The sequence below is a fragment of the Calonectris borealis genome, chromosome 11, assembly GCF_964195595.1.
Source record: "Calonectris borealis chromosome 11, bCalBor7.hap1.2, whole genome shotgun sequence".
In the NCBI taxonomy this organism is placed as follows: domain Eukaryota; kingdom Metazoa; phylum Chordata; class Aves; order Procellariiformes; family Procellariidae; genus Calonectris; species Calonectris borealis.
In genome coordinates this window covers 9,347,336-9,364,096 of record NC_134322.1, presented here as the reverse complement: position 1 = coordinate 9,364,096, position 16,761 = coordinate 9,347,336, and the positions used below count along the sequence as shown (strand labels likewise).

Genomic DNA, 16,761 nt, shown 5'->3' with positions numbered 1-16,761 from the left:
AGCCACACAGGCAGCTGTAGGCTCCTACAGAAAAAGGGAGTGTAAAAGCTTTGGCACGAGTTTGTATAACAATTATGACAAAGCATTCAAAAATATTAGCTTGTTCTTCATTGAAAGAGCTATTCGGCCTGCATAAAATCCCAACAACTAATTAGGAAAGCAGGTGATTTCACTAGAAGTTATAAACTTCATTTCCAAGCCACCGGGTGCTTTCTGAGCTTCCCCGCCGGGGCCGGGGCCGGGGCCGGGGCAGCTCACGTCAAAGCCGGGCTCACGGCGGGCTCACCTCCACCGCCGTCACCCCACACAGCGGCCTAACCTCGGAGCGGGAGCTGAGGGCCGGGCCGCCCCCCTCCAGCCTCCCCGAGCGGAACCGCCGCAACCGCTGGCGGCGGTTACCGGGGCGCCGCGGCCGGGGGGAGCCTTTAGCGGAGACACCTGCCGCGCTGTTGATGGTCGCCGTGGGAACGGCGCGGCGCGGCGCGGCCCGGCCGGAAACGCGCACCGGAGCGGAGGGTTCCCACGGCGGGGCGGGGCGGGGCCCGGGCGGCGCGGGGCGGAGCGGCCGCGGCCCCCGCACACCTCCCGCGGCTGCCGCCCCTCCGCCGCCGCCATGGAGGGCTTCGTGGACTTCACCAACCGCAGCCAGGGCCGCGACCAGCTCTTCCGGTGAGTGCGGGGCCGGGCAGCCTCCCTGTGCCGGGCTGGCGGCTCAGCCCGCCCGGCAGCGGCCCCGCGGTGCCGGCTCTTCGGGGACCCCCGTGGGCCCAACGGCGCCGGGAGGCGGAGCGTCCCCGCTGCCCCTCTGGGGGATGGGGCCCTCCGCGGGGCCCGCACGCAGCCCCCAGCCGCTTTAGGGCCCCCCGCCTCAGGCGGGAGAGCTGCCCGGTCCCGCCGGGCGGGCAGCAGGCCCCGGGCGGCAGCAGCCCCTCTCCTGCCGTGCCGGTCCCTCGCCGCTCGCCGCCTTGCCTGTCCTCAGCCGCCCCTCCTGCGCTTCTGCCCTTTCCCCTGGATATAACTCGCCGGGAGGGTGCGAGAGGGGTGGCCTTAGGCTCGGAAATAAGCGCTGCCCCGCTGCCGCCGTTCCCGTGAAGTGTCCGTGTTTCACCTGTGTGCCATTCTCCTCGTTTTTTCCATTCCAGAGCCACTCAGTACACATGCATGTTGCTTAGCTATTTAATAGAGCATAAGGCTGATAAAGAGAAGCTGGTAATGAAACTCAAGCAGTTGGAATCTAGCATGAGCTCTGGCCGGAAAAGTAAGTACCTGGTGTCTAGAGGGATAAGTGCTTCTTCACTTGCTCCTTCCAGCAAAACAGCTCCTGGCCTTGCGTTTCTGTACTTAACTTACCTTGAGCCACAAAACCTCTTCTAGTATATTCAAAGTTGTCAGTAGACCTTATCCCTGCTTCGGCTTGCCAGGCTAGATAGGGCCATATAGACATTTTTTACTTCCTCAGCCTCCTCCTTGTTCAGCCTGGAGAAGAGGAGGCAGAGGGGAGACCTCATCGCGCCCTACAACTACCTGAAAGGAGGTTGTAGTGAGGTGGGTGTTGGTCTCTTCTCCCAAGTAACAAGCGATAGGACGAGAGGAAATGGCCTCAAGTTGCACCAAGGGAGGCTTAGATTGGACATTAGGAAAAATTTCTTTACTGAAAGAGTGGTCAGGCCTTGGAACAGGCTGCCCAGGGAGGTGGTTGAGTCCCCATCCCTGGAAGTATTTAAAAGACATGTAGATGAGGCGCTTAGGGACATGGTGTAGTGGGTATGGTGTGTTGGGTTGACGGTTGGACTCGATGATCTTAGAGATCTTTTCCAACCTTTATGATTCTATGATTCTCTCCGATCAGGCAATCTGAATTATCGCTGGGACAACTGGAGAAATAAGTTAACAGTCAGCTGTTGCTGCAGAGATCAAGTTGTCATCTCAGTTCAAGGGCAGACCATTGAGTTACGTTGCAAGGCTGGCTTACTGCGCTCTCATTAGTCCTTCCAGCTAATGGGTTGAGACGGCCTAACGTTAAAGATCATCGTCCCAATAAAATCACCTCTGAAGGACCATCTTTCACTATGACTTTTTATATCCTACTTCACATATTAATTTTCTTTAGCATTTATACTCTACTAAATCATATACTCTTCCATATTTTTCTCATAGTCTAACCGTTTGCATCACTTCATTCTGTGTCGCAGTTGCATCCATTACAGTTACCCTGTTGCTGTGGTTGTATTGCTTGCTTTCAGGTTGATCTTACACCTACTTATCAATTGCTCAATCCTGGAACAACTCCAATATACGAGGCAAATATACTAATTTAATGTGTTACCATGGATTTGTTTTATTATTCCAGTTAGCTCGAGAGTATGGTAATTTCTAGCAGAGAGGCCAGCTGATTTATCAGCATAGCCATAATTCTCTTGCTTCTGCTAAACAAATCTCTAATAGACGTCAGGCCTAAATTCAGGACTCTTGCAATTACACTAAGTTTGGGTGCTGCCAGCATCTGTCACTGTGACATTGCAGCAGGTTATGAAAAGTATTATGCATAATACTGTATTAATATTCACGGGTGAAACCTAAACTGTGCAGCGGATGAAATCAGGCTTGCCATATATTATAGCTTGAAATGGAATACAGTGTTCCTGTTCGCGTGTACCTCTGACAAATTCATGGCTGAGGAGGGACTTGGGTCTCAGTGTGCTCGGCACGTGAATCACCAGCTTTCGCAGAAGCTTAGGAAAGGTGCAGCTCATGGTTGCAACGGGGTTAGTGCAGTAACATCTCCTGTCCGCAGAGGTAGGTGAAATCCAGTGCAGCGTACAGCTGAAATTGGAGGCTCTATTTGTGTCACTTTTTTGCTGACACTGACTTGTTCAGAGCCATGGGTGATATTGGTCCTGAGGGCACCCGGGCGCTGAGAACAGAGCGGCAGGAGAAGGCTGCAAGTCTTGACTATTGGCAAAATTTGTGTGTAGGTCCTGGGCTGGTGCAGGACAGAACTGAGACGTTTACACCCCTTTCCTCGCTAATACTAGCATCTCACGCTGTGAGAAGAAAATGCTTAAATGTACAAATGCCCAAAGCCCACTAAGTTTTTTAAAAGTACATGTGGACAATGACATGACGAGCTGTTCTGCGCAGGGCTGTGTCTCTGCGGTAAAGGCCAGGCCACGCTAACCTTTGTGGGGTTTCTTGCAGTGTTCAGACTGGGCAACATGGTACACGCCTTGGTAGCAGCCAGGAGAACTACACAGCTGCCAGATGTGGTTCCTCGCTTCTGCCTTACAGCCTCCAACCTGACCCGTGCGCTGTACTTCGTCTGCGATGCGGTCCTGTGGTTGAAGAGCGTTGGGCTCCAACCTGACGTCGATAAGCCGAAGTGGCGGAATTGGGCTACCAAGTGTTACTACTTTTCACTCCTGATGAATCTAGCCAGGGACTGGTATGAGATCTCCTGGAGGCTGGAACAAGCTGTACAGGAAGAAAAGACAAAGGAGAATTCCTTCTGGGACAAACACAATCAGGAACTAAACGGTGTGAAATGTGATGGTTTGCACGGTTTTCTCCTCCTGCTGTTTCAAATACTGAAGAGACATCCTCCTTTGCTGCTGGACTTGGTGAAGAATCTCTGTGATCTCTCAGGTCCTTTGGATACGCTAGGGATCTACAAGACCAACCCAGGAGTGATTGGTTTCTGTGGCATCCTCTCCTCCCTGGTGGGGATCCTCACATTAGCAAGCCCACATCTGAAGCTGAAACAGTGACGTAAAAGGATCTGCATAGTATGCAGCGAGCCAACAGCTTTGATCCTCTGATAGGTTTTTATCCTCCATATGGCACTTTCAAAATGAGCATGTCTCACAGTAATCTCAAGATTAATTTTGTCCTCTGAATAAGTGAATTCTACCCTTTTTCCTTCTCTGTGTCTTTGCAGACGAGTTTGGTGCCATGACACACTCCCTGACGGAGTGGAGATGCGAGAAGGCAGAGTAGTATTTCACAAACAGAAACAGGACTTGGAACATGGCTGCTAGATAAGAAAATACTGATGTTCCTATATTTTAATACAGGGTTGTGAAACAGCTGCATAGACAACTGTAATAGGTATATGACTCATAACTAATCGTGTTTACACTGGAAAGCTGGAATTCACCAATTAAAGGTTCCTACAGTCAGATTTTCTATCGTGGACTCTGGCAAGTTAGGAGCTGCAGGTAAAATGGCCTGAAGTCAAGTACGAGTGTTCTGATGGGTTTGGGTTGATGGATCCTGTTATCTTAGGCAGTGGTTTGAATGCAGTGTGATGGTAACTGAAGAGTGGCATGATCTGACCGTCCCGTGATCTCTGTATAACATGTACTGGTGATGCTGGATCTGTAGTCTTGTGAGTGCCAACTGGTGTCCCAGGAAATCAGCACTTTCTTCTTTTCCTTCAATAATGTGAGCCAAGGACTGTCGGCTACCGAGTCTGACTTCTCCAGCAGGCCATAGCTGAGGGTTTTGGTGAAGGACAGCGTGTGCGAGAAGCTTGTCTGAGCACTGATGATGCTGTGATTTGTAGGGAACTGGGTTTCCAAAGCTGTGAATCTGGAACTACTCACAAGCACTAAACTTCCCATTACACACGCACCTTAACTCCCAAACCCCTGTGATTCCAAGTGCAACAATTTTCTATTAATCATATTGTGATAAGGAGCTTGTTTGGCTGTTTTAATTTTACATGAAAAATTCCAGTATAATAAGGAGCTTTGGAACCTGCAGTTAAGGAGAGAAGCCCGCCTCAGAGCTCATTGAGTCAGAAAAACTGCAAGGGTGTGTTTCTGGTTGTGTAAGCTCCTGGAGGGAAGGGAATGGAGTTGGTCGTGATAATATCAGAATCCCCTGTGAGAAGAAAAGCTTGTTACTGGATTTGGGCATTCATGGTTTAGATGTTCCTGTCTGGTCCTCCCTATCCTTCCCTTTCATGACCACAAGGTTTCTTGTGTGTTCCCTCGCTGGTTGAATGGGTTCTACCATTTGAAAATGCCTTACGTTTGCCCTGCAACTGCATTGTTGCTCATCGCTTACCTTGCTGGGAATGATTGCCTGGCAGTGTAATCTAGGTTAAAGGAGAAATGCTGTGTCCAGCTGTCTAACAGTTACATGGCATGCAGTCTTTGTTGCTCCTGACTTTGCAGAGTACCAGTTCTGACACCATCTGAGAAAAACTTGCACATTATATAGGAGATAAAATTATGATTTTTCTTTGTCGGAGTTAGGCCTGTGTGTTCTGCTACTTTCTGGTGCAAGGGCTCCTTGTTTAATCTCTCAGGAGATGTGAGCAGAGATTACTCTAACCTGGACCAAGGTACTCTCTTATTATTTCTGATGCTGTCTGAAAACAAAAATTAAAAGGTGCTGGTCTGCTTTATTAAAAGGAGAAGGCTGTGGAATTGAGTAGGCACGGTAAGGTAGTGCCCCAGTTTCCCATAAGTCATTGTGGTCAGGCTTGGAATTACTTCCAGTTTGAATCTGAAGCGTTAGCCTGCCAATGAAGTGTTTGAAAAAAGAGGTTGCTGGGCAGGATAATTAAGTGTGCTTGAAGACCAAATGTGGCCTGCGGCAGCTCTTCTTTTTAATATGGAAATGAATACCATTAAAAGTAGAGCGTACTGGCAGTTCAGACCATAATGGAGCATTATGTATGGGATATGTTGTCTGCAAGGGCTTCCTCTCCTTTTTAACGATGGAATCTTTTTGTTTCTTTACTCCATTTGCCTTTGAGCTCCTGGCAATGTGGGGCCCATCCCTCCCTTGGTCAGATTTGATCATTATCCCCGTGTGTAGCAACAACTGTAAGGAAGGAAGAGGAGTCTTGATGATCTGGCAGCGGAGGTTTGGCCACCCTTTGTCTACAGAATTTCGTCTTCTTGCAAAAAAATGCATTTTTAATTCCTCTTAGGGGAGTTTTCAGATACAAAATACTTCTTTCTCTGGTTTGCAAACTGATTTCTCTTTTTCCCTTGTAGTTTGTAGGTAAAGGGAAATGCATTAACTTACTGATATGGCCCCTAGCCAGCTACACCTCCCTGTGCCCTGCCGAGGGAGAAGGGTGGTTTTTTCCCTTGTGCCAGGCAAACACCGTGCAAAGCATGAGGCAGGCTTTGATGTTTCTCCTGTAGGGACTGGCATGGATTAGCAAGTACAGACTTAACCTGGGAGATGGGGCAGTGAATTTTCAGCCTGTCTCAGCCTTACCTGTCCCATTCTACATGACGTGGGTTGGAGCATACAGGAGTAACTCTCCTTACTGGATGTTCAGCCTTCTGCTCCCCAGCTGGAGGGTAGCAATTTAATGTACCTTAACGTAATGTGACTGAAGCCATAGAATCACAATCAAATTGAGAAAATCCTTTTAGTGCCTTTTTTTTTTTTGTATCTGTTTCTAATACCGCAGTTGGAATAAGGACAGCTGTTTGAACAGAAGCAATAAACTGAGATGAGTGTTGCACTGTGTCTGTGTGTGACTTAGAGGGTGGGGAAAAGAGATGCTGAGGGAGAAATCTTCCCTCCCATCTCTGAATTTTATGAAGGATGATATTGTTGAAGAAACATTGCCTATATTTGCTCTTGGGTTATAAAGCTGTCCTTTCGCAGTAGCAAGGTGGCAGCCAGATTCGTCAGACTCATTGACAATCCCCATTTCAGTTGCAAAAACATGAAGAAGTAAGTATGTGAGTACCTGGTAAAACTGCATATGACATGCCCTGAAGCAAAATGACATTTTGCGGATTGCTATCAGCTGCCCTTGAGTACCAGCGGAGAGAGCTGGAGCCTTCTGCCCAGCGTAGGCACAGCTACGGTGAAAGGAACGGGCACACCTGCATTTTAATATCTTATAAACAACCTTTCATTTGGATGGGTCTGAGTGTCGTAGGGCAAATCGCTGCAGCTCTTTAACAACAAATGCCTGTCCAGGGCAGGGAGTGAAGGGTAACATCTCCAGCTGAGACGGGGAGGGATGGAGCCGGGATAACCATTAAAACCGAGCTTACTGTTAGCTCCTATCCCCTGCAGGAAAAGCTTTGTGAACTTAGAAGCTCCAAAATGTCACTTACTGAACAACGTATAAAGCATTGCATTCAGCAACGTTTTAGCAAGAGTTTCCTTCTGAATGACTGGTGTCATACACATTTCATAATGGAAACAGCTAAAAGGAGAGTGGCCTGTGTGAGATGTGCAAAGTAATCTACTCTGCTTACAGACAAGACCTTCCTAATGTTAATACCATGCCTGGCATGATATTTCAAGAAATGCGTGAGCCATTTGGGATTCCCAGGTGAGTGGCAAGAAGGATCAAAGGCCTGAAAACCAGCACCTCCAGGGAGGGACCGAATGAACCGGTTCTGTAGAGGAAAGGTGACTGGGGGAGGGTGTGAGAAGTCTTCAAGTGTCTAAAAGGTTGACTGCCAAGAGGAAGGCAATAAATTGGTCTCTATCCATCCAGGAGGTAATACCTTTATATTGCAGCAAAGGAGAATTAAGTCACATAGGTGACTTTTTTTGAACTGTAAGTAAAATAAAAGACTAATGTCCTTAAAAAGAAACTGGACAGACATCTGCCAGCAGTGGTTTAGGGGGTGCTGATCCTGCCATAGGGCATGGAAATAAATTAGTTACCTCTCCAACCCCCTCCCAGACCTAAGTATAAAGATACCTTGCAGGTCTTTGGGGATCCGGCTCATCCCTCACCATGGTATATTAATGGCTACGGAGCAGACTATGGAGACAAGGGTGTAAAACTCTGCTTGCCTGCACCCAGCTGATCCGGTAAGCTCTAAATGTTGCCTGCAGAAACACAGAAAGTATTTCTGGCGTGGGGTGGAGCGGCGGGGGTGGAGGCGGTGGTACCTTTGCGCTGCAGAGCGCGGGGCTGGCACAGCCTTTGCCCCGGAGGAAGGGGAGGGGACGAGCGAAGGCGTTAGTAGGGCAAAGGCTGTGTTGTCTGTTGATCCCAACTCCAGCCAAGGCAGAGAGAAGGTTGACGTGCCCCCTGCACTTTTAGCAAGGCCAGCAGGGCTGGAAAATGTCTCGGTGCCAAGAGAGCAAACTTTTAAGCAGGCTGCTGCCCTTTGTCCCTCTGTCTGGAGAGCAGTGACTCACCCCGCCACCGAGCTGGAGGCAGCCCAGGACACCCATGTGCCTCTGTACCCAGCTACCAGGCAGGCCTGCGGGCTTTGCAGAGCCCCGGGCTGGAAGCGAACTCCAGGGTCTTTGGGAGGAAAGGGGGTATTTTCCTCCCGTGCGTGGCTTTCCCACGTCCCTGAGAAGTCTCCCACCCCCACGTACGAGCAGCGCAGCCCGGAGCAGGGAGCCACGCAGGCACACCGGGCGCACGCCTTCGTGTCCTGCACGGGGATGCTGGGCAGCCGCACGCCAAGGGTCTCGCTGCCTTGTGCCGGGTGGTCCAGGACACGCAGCAGCCTTGTGTCGGCAGGCCGCCTGGATCTCCCGTCTCCACTGATCCCCTTGGGTTATTGCTTTCTCCTCTGGCATTTGTCCTCTTTCCACCATGCTGTCCTCGTCGCTTCAGCGTGGCTCGTCCGTGATCTCCATAGTCAATAACCAAAACCCATCGCAGCTTCATACAGGTGGTGTCTTCTTTCTTTTCAATCAAAACCGCAAACGGATTTGTTAATTAGGATGTGAGTTGGCAGGGTGCCTCCCACACGCCAAGGCAGGCTGGCCGCGAAAGAGCAGCAGGAGCGACAGCATCACTGGTGGGTCAAGGGGAGCAGTTGTTCCTCTCCATGCAGTACCTGTGAGGCTACATTTGGGGAGCCGTGTCCCATTTTGGCCCCACCAGCAGAGGAGAGATCTTGACGATCTGGAGATGGTCTAGCAGAGGATGATTAGAAGGGTAAGACATTCAGGGGCACGGAACACATGCGGTACCAGCACAGACTGGAGCACAAACTGCTCAGAGGTGCACAGAGCGAGGATAAGAGGTGGCAGGCAGAAATTGCAACAGAGGAAATTCCAGTTGGACAGAAGGAAAAAATGGCTTATCATGTGGTTAGCACTGGAGTTGGGCCCCAGAGAGATGGGAATCTTATCCTTGGAGATTTTTGGGACTTGACTGGATGAGACCTTGAGCTGCCTGATCTAGCTTTGAGGGTAGCCCTGCTTTGAGCAAGAGCTGGATGAGGTGACTTCCAGAGATCACTTCCAACCTGATTTTTTCCTCCATTTCTGTCTACTCCAAATGCCTAGAGCTTTCCTAATGCCATGTCTGCTCTGACCCTCAGGTGAAAGCCTCCTCGCCAAAATCCTCTGTGGATTCTTTTAGAGACTGCAGACCTGGCCAAACTAGATTGTTTTGTGCAGGATGTGTCCCCCATGTCTGCCTTCTGCTCCTCGTGCTTAGTAAACTCTCCTGGGGAGAAACTATTATTCTTGGTCTGTGTTGCATTTCCCAACAGGATAGGATCCAGGTCCACCACGGGGGATAACAGGGGCTACAGAAATACAGGAAGGTTTTCATCTCTTCCACACTCATCATCCCCCCATTGTCCATAACAAACCCTGCCTGACTCTTCACCTTCTCCCCGGCTGCTCATGATCTGTTGCTTCTGAGGTGGTGAGGTCCAAGGGTGACTTCTTTTCATCTTCTCTTGGTGGAGTGGCATTAAACCCCGGTGCATCCCAGCTGTACTGCAACTTCTCGTCTCCGCAGGGAAGACGATGAAGGGGATTTTCTGCCGTCATCTGTTCCAAATTACGGTGGCTTCAGGGAGCTCTTTGGCCAGTTTCCACCACAACCCGCCAGCTCCCAAACCCGCGCAACTGGGAGGTGGGGCCTCGTGGTGGTAGTGGCCGGGGCACCGTGCATCGCTCTCAGAGGACCGGGGCGAAGGGACGGTGCAGCCACCACCCTCTGCTCCTGCTCTGCCGAGTAGCCTGGTGAGTAGCCTGTCCCCACCGGGCGCTCCGGGGACAGCTTCAGCGGGACCGGGGTGGGTGAGAGCAGGGATCACCCGCACTCCGTAAATCTGAATTTCATCTGCTGCTGAGAAAAGGGGGTCTGTGCCGGGGGTGGGAGCTGGAGGTGTGCTTTCAGGTGTCACCCAGCCGGGAGCAGTGGAGATGGGTGTTTTGCGGTGCTTTTGCCCCCCGCATCGAGCTGGGGCTGCGCAGGGACGAGCGCCGGCATCGCGAGCAGCAGAGCTGCGGGGCAGAGGTGTGGGAGGGGGATGCTGACCATGGCAGCTGGGCAGCTCCTACCCGCAGCTCCTCTCTCTGCTCCTGTCCTGCCTTCTTACCCCTTCTCAGCCTGCACCTCTCACCCTGGCCCCCACGCACATCTATTAGTACACCGCTTGCTCTGAGTTTGCTTTACAGCTCTGCCAACGCCCTTTATCCTGCCTTGTACTGTAGCCCCTCCAAACCAGATGCCTCTCAACTAATTTTTTGCATTTTTGAGTGTTAAGACACACTAGCTGGGAAGGGCTGTGTGGAGTCATTGGTTTTACAGCTTAACTGGTAAAAAGTCAAGCGTTAGGCAACACCGCATCCATTGCACCCATGGGAGGTGTGTGTCTCAGCCCAGCTCCCGGCCCCGCCGTGCTCGGTGGGTGCAGGAGTGAGTGAGGGGACCCACACAGTGCTCAGTGAGCGGGGTCTGCGTCTCCCAACTTTGCTTTGCAGGTGGATGCGTCGCGATGACGGTGAAGAAGAATCAGACTCTGCAGAATGGAAGTGCCAAGGTGGGTGCGGGAAGAGGGAGAGGGGGGAGGGCAGAGGTGTGCCAAGGGCACCAGGTAGCTCCTACCGGCTCTGTTGGATGAACACGAGTCACATCTGACGCTGTCCCACGTGTCCCCTTCTTATCTTTATATGGATCTTTGCCTGCAGTAATATAGAGCATCATCAAAGGGAAGGGATAAAACCTTTTGCATGCTTGAAATTAAATAGTCCAGAATCAAGAAAGTTAACCCTGGGCGGTGTGAGCCCTCGGTGATACCTGCCGGCAGTGCCTGTCCTTCGTCTGTGTCCCCACTGTGGACCCCAAACCTCCAGCAGTCATGCTAGAGCTCCAGGATTGCTAAAAAAGTCTGAAAAAAGTCTAAAAAAGTCTGAAAAAAGTCTAAAAAAGTCTAAAAAAGTCTAAAAACTGCCAGATTTGTGAGAGAGCTGACTCCACGTCAAGCCAAAATTAGCACAATACAGCACAAAACAATATCGTTTTTATCAAACATGCAGATTCACGGCCCAGTCATGGTCACAAGTGGGACGTGAGGCCAAACTCAGCCTCTCACCCACTGGTGATCCGGGGAAAGTTCAGCTTTTTCTTCTGCTCTGCCCCGTGCAACCCAAAGAGCGCTTGCCTCATGGCTGCTATGATGAGCCAACGTTTGCCCCGTTCCTCCCTTGGGGCTGCAGCGTCTCGCTCGGTTGTCTCACCTCACCAGCTGGGTGCCGGGCGAGAGAGGAGCGGAGGGTTGGAGCTGCAGGTTTATCCTGCTCACCCAGCTTTGAGGGACCTGCCTCCAGCCATGCTCTGGCACTGGCAGCACACACAGGTGCCGGCTGTGCTGGTTTATACTGGCATCCCACGTCGCCCGTGCTACCAGGGTGCGGGGACGCAGTGCCTTGCTGCCTCGGAGAGCTCTGGTCCCCTCTTCTTCAATGGCTCCTACCAAAGCCCTTTGTGCCATCAAGGACAGACCCGTTCCTCTCTCCTTCTACTTGTTGAGGTCCATATCCCTTACTTGTCACGGTGGTGACAGGACAGACAGGACAGAGGTGCCACATAGGCAAAATGGACTTTGCTGGTCCAAGGACAGGAGCAAGGGCTGGGTCAGATGGAAGAAGCAGCAAAGCAGGGTGGAAAGCCAGAGGGAGCGCCTGGACAGTCGGGCTTGGGAGATGGAGGGAGTGGGGATCATCACCCCTCCGACTCTGCCTATGGTGTCCCTGCTCCTTCAGCAGCAGCAGCCAGCCTGCTTGTCCATGGCTGTGCCGTACACAGCATAGCTGGGAGACCCTCAACGGGGTTTGAGAAATGCCCTCCTCAGCATGAGCTGAGGTCTTCTGTGGTCACTGCAAATGCCACCGGTGTGTGGCCGATGGGGCGTTCCTTGGGGAACGGCTGTTGGCTAACAAATGCCCGTCTGCCATATGCAGGAGAACGTGCTGCAGAGGGTCCTGCAGCTGCCGGTGGTGAGCTCGACCTGTGAAAGCCTCCAGCGGACCTACGCCAGCACCAAGGAGGCCCACCCGCTCATGGCCTCGGTGTGCGAGGTCTACGAGCGGGGCGTGCAGGGTGCCAGTGCCTTGGCCATGTGGAGCGTGGAGCCCGTGGTGCGCAGGCTGGAGCCTCAGTGTAAGTCCATCCACCGGGGGGGACACGGCAGGGGGAGGCACCAGAGCTTCCCTTGGTGGGACAGCGCTGGCACTAGCACGTGAGACCTCCTAGCACAGCTTTTCTTACTAACCCACCCCCATGCTTTTGCCCAAGGCAGTCGCTGTGGCTAACAACCTGGCTTGCCGGGGCTTGGACCACCTGGAGGAGAAGATCCCTGCCCTCCAGTATCCCGTCGACAAGGTAAGTCACAGGCAGAACAGTCTGGGACCCCTCAGCCCCCCTGCAGAACCCACAGCACGTCTCCTCTGGTCTTGTTTCTGGACGGTGATGGGCTACTCAGGGAGGAACAGGGCAGCACCTCCAAGCAAGGACTCCTCCAGGGGCTCCTGCAGCCCAGGGGATGATTGGGGCGCTCCAAATATAGGTCAGCAGCATCCTGTGTCCCATCCCTGCCAGATAACTCCAGCCCAGGCTAGAGAGAGCTGTTATGCCCCTCTCGGGGCTGTCTACCGGCATGGCCATGGCTGGGGTCCCCATGGTCCCTCTGACTGTCCCATGCCACCCCGAGCACACCAGCAGGGCTGTTCTCCATCTCTCTGCCTGCAGCTCGCGTCCGAACTGAAAGGCACCATCTCCTCTCCGCTCCAAAGTGCCAAAAGCACCATTGGCAACTCCATGGATAAGATCATGGAGCTGGCGGCAGAGGGTTACGAGGCCACCAAGAGCACGGTGGAAACGACAGCACGGTACACGAGGAGGAACTCGGTGAGCCAGATGGCAGCCGCAGGGGTCGACACGGCCCTGGGAGGGCTGGAGAAGCTGATGGAGTACCTGTTGCCAGAGGAGGATGAAGAAGCAGGTAGTCCTGATCCCCTCTGAGGGTGTCTGGGGAGGCTGGCTGCATGTGGGGTGGCACCTCGCTCGTGGGGTGCACATGGCAGGAGGAAGCCTCTGGATTTTGGTGCAGGGCTGCCTAGGAGGGTTGTCCCACCACGACATAACCCCCCCACCACTCTTCTGCCTGTGCTCCTCTGCCTTTAGATCAGAAGCCCAAAGAGACGCGTGAGTCAGCAGTAAAGGTCTCCCAGCAGCAACCCAGTGCTCCCAATGCTCCCAGCACCCTGGGCCGGATTGGCGCCTTGGTTAGCAATGTCTCCCACCGCGCTTACCAGCAAACCACCCAAAGCCTCCAGCGTGCCAAAGCCAAAGGGCAGGAGCTGGCCACCTGGATCCCCATCCTGGTGAGTGCCAAAACCCACCTGCCAGGTTCCTGCTCCCCCATACCCTCTTTTTGGGCTGATTCTGCTTTTCAGTGAGACATTTCAGGCTCCCTGGAGCACATCCGAGAGCAGAGTGGTGGGCGCTGCTTGTTCCCCCGCTCAGCGGGAAGAGCTGGGGCCAGCGGTTCCCGTGGCACGTTCACACGCAACCTTGCACCGCGTTAGCAGGACGAGTTATTTTTAGCTGGGTCCCAATGTATATTGTTGATTTATGGCCTTGCCATAACATCCTCCCTAAAGCATAAACCCCCCCAGTGGCCCAGAGAGGATGGGGAGAAGGAGGTACCTCTGCTCTCCCACCCAGCGGTGGGAACCTTTTCCCGGCCTGTGCTGAAATCCCGGAGCTCCCAGCTGCCCTCGGATTTCTTCCCACATGCATAAATGAACCCCTCTGCTCCCTGTGCACCCCAGGGCCCACCGTGAAATCCTCAGGCTAAGCAGGATGGGGTGGATGGGACCTGCCAGCCCTCCCCGAGCGGTGGCTTTCTGCTCCCCTTCCAGGGCAGCCTGGCCAAGCCGAGCCCACCCGAGGCGCCGCGGGTCCACGGTGATGGGCAGAGCACCGCGGCCGGCTGGCTGAGCCGGCGGCAGAGCAAAGTGCCGGAGCAGAAGCAGGAGAAGGCGGGAAAGAAAGACAACAACCACACCAAGGAGGTATGGAGAAAAGGGGAGCAGTGAGCCGGGAGCGCCCCAAGGCATCCTCCTGCCCATGGACCATGCCAGCATGGGGGATGTCCCCCCCTACCCTTGGGGACCAGGCCCCCAGCCCTGCTGAGCCCCAAACTGCAGCGTGGACGAGGCAAGGGGGGGTTGGCAGCGGGGCAGCCCCAGCAGCCCCCTTCCCTGACTCCCCAAAGCTGGGGGCTGTGGGCAGCCTCTGCCCTGGCAGGGTCACCCTGGCTTGTATACTCCAAACTCCTTTGCCGCCGTGGGGTGTCAGCACCGAGCGCCCCACCGAGCCCCTGAACACCCCCGAAAAATCCCCCCGGCATTGTCCCAGCAGCGAGGGGCGGTGTGAGCCGGCGGGGCTGGGAACAGTCCCCAGCAGCAGCTCCGCTGGGATGCAGGGACGGGAAGCGGCAGGTCGGGGTCGCCGCCCTTCGCCTCTGCCTGCAGCGGAAGCACAGCCTGGGGCAGGGGGTCCCCGGGGGCCTGGGAGCGGGGGGACAGGGAGCTGCAAAGGGCTGTGGTGGCTTTTGCAAAGCGGCGAGCCGAAAGCACACGGGCTTTGAGCTGCAGAGGGGACGGAGAGCCCAGGGCCTCCCCTGTCCTGCCCGGAGGCCGGGGCCAGCGGCTGAGCTGGTTTCTCTCGGCAGGCAGGGGACGGCCCCGGGCTGGTGGGCAGCGTGGCACACAACCTGCAAACCGCCTGCGCCTCCGGCATCTCCAGCGTGAAGAAGGTCCCGGCCGTGGCCTGGGACGCGGCGGAGGGGTTGATCCTCTTCACCCCCCGCAGGCTGTCCAAGGCCATGGAGACGGTGGATGCTCTCGGGGGGACCCTCATCAGTGCCCCCAAGCATCTGCTGGGCACCCTGTACAGCTACGTGCCGGTGAGTTTGTCCCCAGCCAGGTCCTGTCCATCTCCAGCAAACCCCATTTTGCCCAACCTCCTCCCATGAGCACCCCATAGCGCCGGGCGGTTCAGGAGGTACCAGAGCAGGGAGACGGGGTGCTGTTGGGACACTTCAGTCCCACCCTCCTCCTGAGCATCCCCCAAGCCGTGACAGGGAATCCCCCCATGGAACTGGCAAGTCAGCCGGTGGTGGCACCTTCACAGGGTTCATGGTCAAGCCAGGGCGGGACCACAAATTCCTGGGAAGGTGGAAGTTCGGGCTGAGACGGTGTCCCCTCTCCTTCCCCGCATCCCGCTGCTCCCCCAGGACTATTTCTCCATTGCAGCCACCCACTCCCCTCTGCTGGGGACCCCTCTGGAGGCAAACTGGCCTGTCCTGAGGTTTTGGGGGGGGCTGTGTAGCCGAGGGATAGCGGAGCTGGCAGGCGGGTGCAGCCCAGCCGGGCACTCACCCCATCTCTCAGCTCCGCAGGCAGTCGGCGAAGGAAGAGGAGGCCGGGGGCAGCAAGCCCAGCCCGGAGACGGAGCAGAAGGAGGAGGACGCCAAGCCTGCCGCCCCCTCCACAGAGGAGAAATCCCAGCTGAGGAGTGACTGGCGGCTGTACCGCGGCCATCACCCCCTCTCTTTCCTGGGGCTCGAGGACCCCCTCTTCCTGCGGCACAACCTCTACCGCAGCCCTGCCTTCGAGCCCGAGTGCCCCCTTCCGCGGAAATCCGCCTTCGCCCCCTACAACAGGCGGGTGAGCGAGGGCTCCTACCGCTTCAGCCCCGAGGCCATGTACAGCCGGGCTTACTACACCAACCTCTACAGCCCTGCCTTCAAGAAGGACTGAGCCGGCGGGGAGGATGAGCGCATCCCGGCTCCCCTCTAATCCCCCTCAGCATGCTTTGCCCAGGCCCCCGCCAGCTGCCTGCACGCACCCCTGTACCGGGACAGGAGCTCAAAGTGGTAGACATGCCATGGGATGTCTTCTTCTGGAGCGCATCGGGGCCAGGATGGGGGGATAAAGGCAGCCAAAAGCTCTGTTGGTGGAAGGAGAAGGTAGGGGGAGGTGGGACCAGAGGGGACCGGAGAGGCAAAGGAGATGCAGAAAGAGCAGTGACACCAGAAAAGAGAAAAAGGGACCAACCCGGCCTGGCACTGGGCCACCCTGGTCTGTTGAGCAGATAGCGTGGACTTAGATGGGCTACACGTTGAGAACAGCGCTGAGACAGAGCAGGGAGGACAGCATAGCCATCAAACATCACCACAGCAAGCCTGGTTCCCCATCCTTTCTCCCTCTATCCCACCTCTCAAGGCCCGTCCCTGGCCACAGATCGCTCCTCCATGGAGGAGCTGAAAGTCCCCACCGATCAGCAGGACTCATGAGTCGGAAAGCCCTGGGCACCCACCCCCAGCTGATGGTGGGATGGGATGGTGGGGTCAGGAAGAAGACCGGTGAGAACAAGTGGAGCTCCTGGAGCCCCTCTCTCCCGCAGGACCGCCTGGCTTCCCGCAACACTTTGTTGTATCCGCTGCAATAATAAACCTTCCCGACCTGCCGCTCGCCCCATCTGCTTGG

General features: G+C 54.7%; 2 protein-coding genes across 2 annotated transcripts; both read left to right on the top strand.

The window, feature by feature from the left end:
• Nucleotides 1-543: 543 nt before the first annotated feature.
• PEX11A (peroxisomal biogenesis factor 11 alpha) lies at nucleotides 544-6,483 on the top strand. The gene is made up of 3 exons (XM_075159918.1): nucleotides 544-669; nucleotides 1,143-1,258; nucleotides 3,199-6,483. Exons 1-3 carry the CDS (start codon nucleotides 614-616, stop codon nucleotides 3,762-3,764), a joined length of 738 nt encoding a protein of 245 aa, XP_075016019.1. The 5' UTR covers nucleotides 544-613; the 3' UTR covers nucleotides 3,765-6,483.
• A 3,464-nt stretch (nucleotides 6,484-9,947) lies between these two features.
• On the top strand, nucleotides 9,948-16,736 carry PLIN1 (perilipin 1). The gene is made up of 8 exons (XM_075159915.1): nucleotides 9,948-10,745; nucleotides 12,166-12,364; nucleotides 12,504-12,586; nucleotides 12,953-13,205; nucleotides 13,388-13,587; nucleotides 14,128-14,280; nucleotides 14,943-15,176; nucleotides 15,664-16,736. Exons 1-8 carry the CDS (start codon nucleotides 10,701-10,703, stop codon nucleotides 16,030-16,032), a joined length of 1,536 nt encoding a protein of 511 aa, XP_075016016.1. The 5' UTR covers nucleotides 9,948-10,700; the 3' UTR covers nucleotides 16,033-16,736.
• The last annotated feature ends 25 nt before the right edge of the window (nucleotides 16,737-16,761 follow it).